This window comes from Rhizomucor pusillus, assembly GCF_041956525.1.
Source record: "Rhizomucor pusillus strain CBS 183.67 unplaced genomic scaffold VTP01scaffold_1, whole genome shotgun sequence".
Classification (NCBI taxonomy): domain Eukaryota; kingdom Fungi; phylum Mucoromycota; class Mucoromycetes; order Mucorales; family Lichtheimiaceae; genus Rhizomucor; species Rhizomucor pusillus.
Window position 1 is genome coordinate 209,281 of NW_027192143.1, and position 7,415 is coordinate 216,695.

At 44.0% G+C, this 7,415-nt stretch overlaps 4 protein-coding genes across 4 annotated transcripts in view; 1 reads left to right on the forward strand and 3 right to left on the reverse strand.

The window, feature by feature from the left end:
- Positions 1–4: 4 nt before the first annotated feature.
- On the reverse strand, positions 5–1,642 carry VTP01DRAFT_97 (uncharacterized protein; the record flags this gene model as incomplete). The annotated part of the gene is made up of 6 exons (XM_069388953.1): positions 5–510; positions 577–624; positions 684–806; positions 885–945; positions 1,006–1,364; positions 1,426–1,642. 6 exons carry the CDS (start codon positions 1,640–1,642, stop codon positions 5–7), a joined length of 1,314 nt encoding a protein of 437 aa, XP_069244517.1.
- Positions 1,643–1,850: 208 nt separating this feature from the next.
- VTP01DRAFT_98 (uncharacterized protein) lies at positions 1,851–2,871 on the forward strand (the record flags this gene model as incomplete). The annotated part of the gene is made up of 3 exons (XM_069389064.1): positions 1,851–1,973; positions 2,042–2,395; positions 2,467–2,871. The coding sequence occupies 3 exons, from the start codon at positions 1,851–1,853 to the stop codon at positions 2,869–2,871; spliced, it is 882 nt and encodes a 293-aa protein (XP_069244518.1).
- Positions 2,872–2,928: 57 nt separating this feature from the next.
- Positions 2,929–4,863, reverse strand: VTP01DRAFT_99 (uncharacterized protein; the record flags this gene model as incomplete). The annotated part of the gene is made up of 7 exons (XM_069389175.1): positions 2,929–3,654; positions 3,712–4,034; positions 4,097–4,139; positions 4,203–4,325; positions 4,393–4,473; positions 4,538–4,684; positions 4,738–4,863. The coding sequence occupies 7 exons, from the start codon at positions 4,861–4,863 to the stop codon at positions 2,929–2,931; spliced, it is 1,569 nt and encodes a 522-aa protein (XP_069244519.1).
- Positions 4,864–6,785: 1,922 nt separating this feature from the next.
- Positions 6,786–7,415, reverse strand: part of VTP01DRAFT_100 (uncharacterized protein) — a gene marked incomplete at both ends in the record, with an annotated part of 2,329 nt that continues 1,699 nt past the window's right edge. Inside the window, 3 exons of the mRNA XM_069378313.1 lie at positions 6,786–6,974; positions 7,049–7,126; positions 7,183–7,240. Of these exons, the coding sequence (XP_069244520.1) occupies positions 6,786–6,974; positions 7,049–7,126; positions 7,183–7,240 (325 nt within the window). The remainder of the gene's footprint in view (positions 6,975–7,048; positions 7,127–7,182; positions 7,241–7,415) is intronic.

A 7,415-nucleotide genomic window follows, 5' to 3' on the forward strand; every position in this document is an offset into this window, starting at 1 on the left:
CAAACTATCCTTTATCTACATCATACGTCCATCCAGGAAAATCATCGTTGAATAATTCAAGCAATCGCGCATTCAGGTTGCGGAATACTTTCTGCAATCTGTAGCGCATCTCCAAGTCAGTGAGTGCAGTCTCGGGAGGATCTGACCACAGAGGTTCCGGGCTACTCTCATCCAGTTCATCTTCCATCGCCAGAGCACTGATGCGTCCGTGGCGAAGCGAACCGTGACGTCTGCCGGTCGTAGATATATGCGTATGAAGCAGATCCGAGCTGGAGTCAGCCTGGTTGCGATAAAAGTTGCGTTCTGAGAAAAATGTAGGATCGATGCCGAGGAATTTTGCGAGTTTCTGGAATGAAAAGGACGGGTTGTTGAGGAAATCTTCAGTGCGGAATACTAGGATTTGAGATGCAGGGAATTGTTCCAGGAACGGTAACAATGCTGTATAGTACATGCCACGAGCGAGAAGATCATAGGTCGGACTGGTGCGATTTTTGCTATCGTCTGTTGTTTCTAACGCACTAACTGTGTCAATAATCATTGTAAACGTTTGGAAACCATAAAGCAATATGGCCTTACCATGGGTATCATCGAGCGTAGAAATGGTGATATCTAACTCGCGGGATGCTAGAAGCAACGGATTAGGCACTGTACCGAGCAAAATAGAATCGCATTGACATGCTTACCTTGAATCTCACTGCTCTGGTGGCATCTTACAAACTCGTCCCAACCAATGGTCGTACGCACACATTGGCGCAGGATATCAAGTTCTTTGTCAATTAGATTTTCAAAAGACGATACTTGATCGGCTAAGTAAATTAAAAGGTGGTAAAAGGTGGTAAATATCAAAAGAAGATTGGCTAATCAAGTATTACATCGAGACAAACCTTGATCGTTTACGTAGTGGAGGTAGGCACGATCAATTGGATCTCGCAAGACGAATACGAGCTTGTATGTCAAAGATTGTTTAGAAACATTGTGCTACCAAAGTTTCATATTCCTTCTCACCTTGACATGCGGCAAAAGTTCACGAAGCCTCCGCGCAGCGACGTGGCTCTTGTACAAATATTGCGGCGCATGCTCTCCTACTACAACTTCTTCACTTTTATCCATAGAGGAGCGCAAAGCGTCATGGACAAGTGGAAACTCGGACAGATAAGTTTCGTAAAGTGCAGTATCGTCCCGCATATCCAGATCGAACAAGACTTGTGTGCGTTCGTGATCTACCGTCCCGACTACCTGCGGGTGCTTACTGAGAGTATCGAATATATATGTCGTTCCCGATGCTTCGCCGCCCGCAATGATAAAGGAAGGCACCATAATTGCACAGGAACGATTAGAGCTAGGACAGTGCCGAGGAAAGTAGACTTTTGTAACAATAGATCAGACATGCGTTCAACTGCTTGGTACAAACCTACTAGGACTTACGTTTCGGTTTACCCGTTGGTGCACTCTTCACTGCGCTGCTTAGGTAGCCTTTCCATTTGGATGCAACCTTTCTCGCTGTAATAGGCGCAAAAACCGAACCATCGTCAAGCAAGTCGAGATTTGAGGAAGTAGGGAATACAATAAAGACTGTGGCAAGACAGAGTGCAAGGACCGAGAAGAGCAGTAAGCGACAACGGTAAAAGACTGGGGCTGCCATGTCAGCATTCCGCCGACGTTTGTGGTAGCTGTAGTAATTTTGAACTGTTCCTTTGCCCATCAACACCACATTGCCTGAAACAAAAAGAAGTTAACAAGTCAGGGCAAGACCAACGGGGATCGACAACGACGATCGGAGTGTAACCACTTCAAAAATCATGCTTTGTTGGAGCCCAGCGCGCTCTTTCTCTCTTTCTCCCACTGCTCAAATGGGTAACGACGGAGGATCTATACCAAGACGCATTGAGCTTGTCAAAGAAAAGCAAAAGGAAGTCAAGATTAATCCAGATCTTGAGCGCATTGCTGCTTGGTTCTACTGTGCTTTGTCAAAGGTAAGGATCTGAATCACTTTTGCTTTTGGAATCGATTTCAGGGCGATTAACAATCATGTCTTTATTAGCAACCCTTACAACCACCGATTGTTTCCTGCGGGCTAGGAAAACTATACAATCAGGATGCCATAATCGAATATGTACTGGACAAATCAGCGTACGGTGATGGCGACAAGATCTGCTCACACATTAGCTCGCTTAAAGATACAATGAAGCTCAATTTGACAGTCAATCCTTCCTACAACGAAAACAATGATGCCACAACCATGGGACATCTCGACAAGGAAATCAAGAGCAAGTTCATTTGCCCTATCTCGATGAAAGAAATGAACGGCAAGCATCGTTTTGTATATTTGGACACCTGCGGCTGCGTTTTTGCAGAGCAATCATTGAAAGAAGTGAAGAGCAAAGAATGCATGACAGTAAGTAACAATGGATTTACCAACTATTGAGAAGGAACTCATACTCATATGCATGAACTTGAAATTCTTAGTGTGGCACACCATTTGAGCCGGAAAATATCATTGTAATCAATCCTCAGAAAGAGGAATTAGAGTCGATGAAGGCAGTAATGAAGACAAAGAAGGCAAAAGCAAAGGCGGAAAAGAAGGCAAAGAAAGCCGCAAAGAAGGGAGAAAAAACCGAAGAAACGGAAAAGAAGCGCAAACGAGACACAGCCGAATCATCATCACCATCACCACTGTCAACACCTCCGCCGCAAAAGAAGCCGCACGTATCATCCTCATCCGCCGCAGTTGCAGTTATGGGCAAGGTTGCGCAGGAGCTTGCTGAGAATGAGAAGAACGCACCTGCTTCGGAAGCACTCAAGAGTATATTTGCCAAGAAGGAAGTTAAAGGAAACTACCTGACGATGGGTACATTTAACCGTTATGCTTAGTGTAATAAAACATTCATTTGTATATAAATTGGTATCTTGTCGGAAAATACAACGGTATTATGTACGTTTCTTCAAAACGAGTTCACCAAAGGGAAGTTTGTTAATGTCTCCCTCTGGGAAGTAGACGCCGTCCTTGGCAGAAATTTCGAATTCACGGATAAAGACAGAAACGATGGTTTTGACTTCTTGAAGCGCGAACCAACGACCTGGACAAGCATGTGCACCCATGCCAAACATCAAAAAGTCCTCACCGATCTTGGTGGATTGACGGTCAAGGCCTACGTAGCGGAAAGGTTGGAAAGAGTTGTGATCGGACTCCTTGTCCTTTTGAATTTCTGCGCTGCGGTGGTTGTACCATTGGTTGATAATGATATCCTCTCCGGGTCTAATGACGACGCCGTTGCTAAGGGTAACAGGCTTTGTACCGGTGTAACGATGGGGAAGAGCAAGGTAGTCGTTTCGCAGACGCATCGATTCGCGGCACAAACTGTCCAGCTTGACCAAGCTGCGGACAACGTTGAAAGTAAAGAGGGAGGTGACATCTTGTGTTGAGTTCGCCTTTTCTTCACCGAGTTCTTCTTTAAGCACTTGTTTCTGCTCTTCCAGCAGCTCGGGAATCAATTCAGGGTGCTGCAAAAGTCGGTACATGACGACGGTCGAGTTCTCGCTGGTAGTGTGAATGGAGGCGAAGATGAATGCAATAATATAATCGGCCAAGAACGAGGCGGCATCCCATCCACGTGGAATTGGGACGGTTTCGAGCAAATCTTGCAAAATATCGGCCTATAGCATTCGGATCAGAATCATGGTAATGCAAGCAAGGCCCTTCCCGGTTCTTACAGGTCGTTCCCATCCTGGCTTGTTCTTGTTCTCTTCACGCATGGCTATTTCGGGCTTCAACGCCTCAATCAATTGGCGCTTGTATCGTCGAGAGATATGGGATGCCTTTCCGATCCACCATTGACGGAACTCGCTGATGGTTGAGAACCAATCGAGAAATAAGCTATCTGTTTGGATCTCGGCTCCAACGTCCAAAGTCACGTTTTTGAAAACTTCGATAAGCTTTTCATCTTTGCATAGATTCTCTCCAACAAAGATGGATGCAGTGGCGTTTGCGATCATGTGCTGCATCAGCGGATAAACATGGGGAAGAGTCTTTGTGCCTGCAAATGCGGAAAGTAATGAGTACCTGAAACGCTGCTCGCATGTTAATTTTGATTTTTACCGTCAGGCATCTCGCCCAATTGTTGGGTAGCGGCCATTTTAAGCTGTAAAGAAAAGAAGGGCGTTAGTTACTATGATACACAGAAATCACATTGCCCCATGCACACATATTTAACGACACGAGGGACGTAATTCTTCATGTTTCGATGTAGATGGTTCAGCAGAATTTGACGTGCTCGAGTAGTTTCAACGTGTTCGTTGATATCCATCAACAAACGAACGTCGAATCTCTATGCAAATGATGATTGTAGTCAGTTAGACAATCGGCCATGCATCCATTTTGCCGAAATACTTTACACGACGCATGCCGAGCTGGAAATCAAAGTCATTGTTCAAGAAGATCTCGCGGACATGGCTTCCCGAAACGACCGTCGTTATCTGAACCCCAAAAATAATGAATTTTCATATCTAAAACATGCCGCTGCCGATTCGTCACACGCACCCGTCCAAAGATATGCATCTTGTATACCGGGCCAAATTTCTTGGTCCATTTCTCGACGAACCCTTGAGGATCCCGGCGATACTCCCGGGTGGATCCTACGAAGGGCAGGGTGTAAGGGACAACAGCACAGTCCCCGCTGCCGTAAAACTTTTGCCGCGTCAGATGACAGAGAGAGCGAACCTGACCCTTTTTACATGTACCTGCTGAGCTAGGCTGTAGAGAGTCTTTGCAGCAATGACAGCAGTTGTGGCAGCAGTGATGGTAACGATCTCACGCCGTTGAAGCTGGAAGGATGGCTGCCATTTTTCAAATATATCGGTGATCATGATCGCAAGCAAGCAAGCAAACAAAAGTAAGGACGAAGAGAGGGCGGGAGAACGTTGCTGGCTGCAAATCTCTTTAAATATCTGTGCGGGGAAACAAGAGCCCCGCATTGCTGTGCGCGGAACGGGGTTATTATTAGCCAGCCGGCAATAGTAAACTGCGCGGACTTAGAGTGTCGGTGCATGCCGTGCCTCGATCGCACCATCACGTTAAACCTTCTGGAACATTGAGTAAATAACCTTCTTATTCTTCTTGATCAGCGTGGGCGCAGCTATCTCTCCCAGTGTTATCAAGTCTGTACCTCTCTCCGATGGCAACAAATTCTCCGTTCCGAATACTTGTTATGCGATCCTGGCGCACGGTCCACCTAATATTTCCCAGCTAATATATCCTTGTGCTCAATTGGGCATACAGACCAAGTCCGTCGAGGCTTTGCTGTTTACATTACCTATCTCTGCATGTTAGAAATTCTATTACATCGTATCAATGAAAGAAAAAATCCATGCACCATGCAGTTTATTCTCTACAAAATTAGAAAGAGTTGATAACCACGAGATAGGAGCAAACAGAAAGCAAAGCACGAAGCAATGTTGTAACATGTACCCGCTTCGATTGTTATGTAATCAGGAGCATTTTACTACAGTTGTCATGGCTGTTTAGAAGCCGAGGAAACACAAAGATAATATTAACAGCTCAATGCTGATAGAAGATCAATATCCAGTCAGTTTTCTTTTTTGGCGTGTCTTAGTTCAATGTAATGGCTATTCTGGTTTTTACTGGCTCTCAAAGGACTTTGTAGCTAACTTGAACGTCTAATATGTAACATAAGTAGCAATACATTCAACCACGAACTGAATACAAGCAACTGAAAGAATAATGGCAGAAATCTCAGGTAATTTATACTTGGTATGGGCTGAATAGTCATAATGTAATCTAGGTCAAAGCATTTCCGAGATTCATCGAGTACCACCCATGCACATTTTGAATATGCTTCTTATGTTTCTCGCTTGCAGGAAAATCCCATACTTCCAGATTATGAAAATCGAGATGACCTCAACGGACATACTAGTCTTTTTTTCTGCAAGTCCATTGCCAAAGCGCCTAGTTGCATCATCAAGAACTATAACCTGCGGAGCGTCCTGTTATTCAGCCAATTTTTGGAGGAGAATCAGCGATGAGCAATATGCGAAGCGGTCATACCTTTGTATGAGGACTCCAGATTGCAAAAGAAGTTGGAACGGAACGATATATAATGCCAAGAAGAAGCTAATGTATATACATGATATATTCTGGACTATATAGTACCGGAAACTTTCGATACGGGAAATTAGATCTACGACAGAGCACTTTAAAGCTGGTACCAGTTGTTGAGTAATGAGACGTCTATACGGGTTGATCCAGCCATTGACGAGCTCAGAGAAAGCTCCAGCGGTCGACAGTCATAATTGGCTTCCGTCACGCAGCTGGAGTTATGCGTTCAAAGCAGCAGAGACATGGAGCACATGTAGCCTACTGCTGCATATCAGGAGCTCACAACCCATACTGTGCGGATCCTCAGTTTATTCTGCATAAGAAAATTCTTTGTGATCTGGTCTCTTGATCCGCTCACTTGGCACCACTGTGGTCAGCTTTGCATATGAACATTTCGCATTTAAATCGCAAAGAACAACATGTTCTCTCAAGTTTGAGATCAACTCGATAAGTTCTTGACTATATGTGCCATCGATACATACACCTTTTCCAAAAATTAATGTCGCTGCAATTTGTCGTTTTGGTGTATAAATGTATTATAAAATTTCACAAAATGCGACATTACTTTTGGGAAAAAGTGTATTATTTACTTGTGAATTATGCTGAGCATGAACTGACGACGCTGCTGCCTTACCTTATTAGATTCAGATATTTGGAATGACTGAGTCTATCATCAAACGATATAGTGATGGATGCTTTTCCATGGTAACAACGTTTGAGTACGCTGCTTTGGAATCAAAACAATAGTATTATTCATGTTTGTAGACAATTCATTGGTCCACCTTGTTTGTTTGAAAGCAGATGTACAAGCAGCATATTCTGGTTGGTTTTCCATATCTATATAGTATATGGACGAATTGTCCTACGGGGATGATATCGAGGCAATAGGTTATTCATGAACAATCTGGAAAAATTGTTCTCAATTTTTTACGATACTTTAAGGAGAGCGTATTCGTAGTTACTATGGGGTCCTATGTAGGACTGATAGCATTTTTGACAGGTATTCGAGACCTGCTGGAGGATAAGGCATCAACCGACACTGGCAAATCATGCATAGCATGATGTCATACTTGTGCCGGACTTGAGGACTTGTAAAAAACTTCAGCAAGCTGAGAAAGGGACGATGAGCTACAAAACAAAAAGTTGGGGTCATTGTTAGGATTAAGAGAGCTCTGCGGCAATGAGTCCCGGTCTTAGGTCCGGTAAACTTGTCCAATGCGATTGTTCTTTTATTTTCTGGAACGTAGAACAAGGTTGGTAGAACTTCCAAATATTCTATTCTAGACCCATCACTTGTACTGTA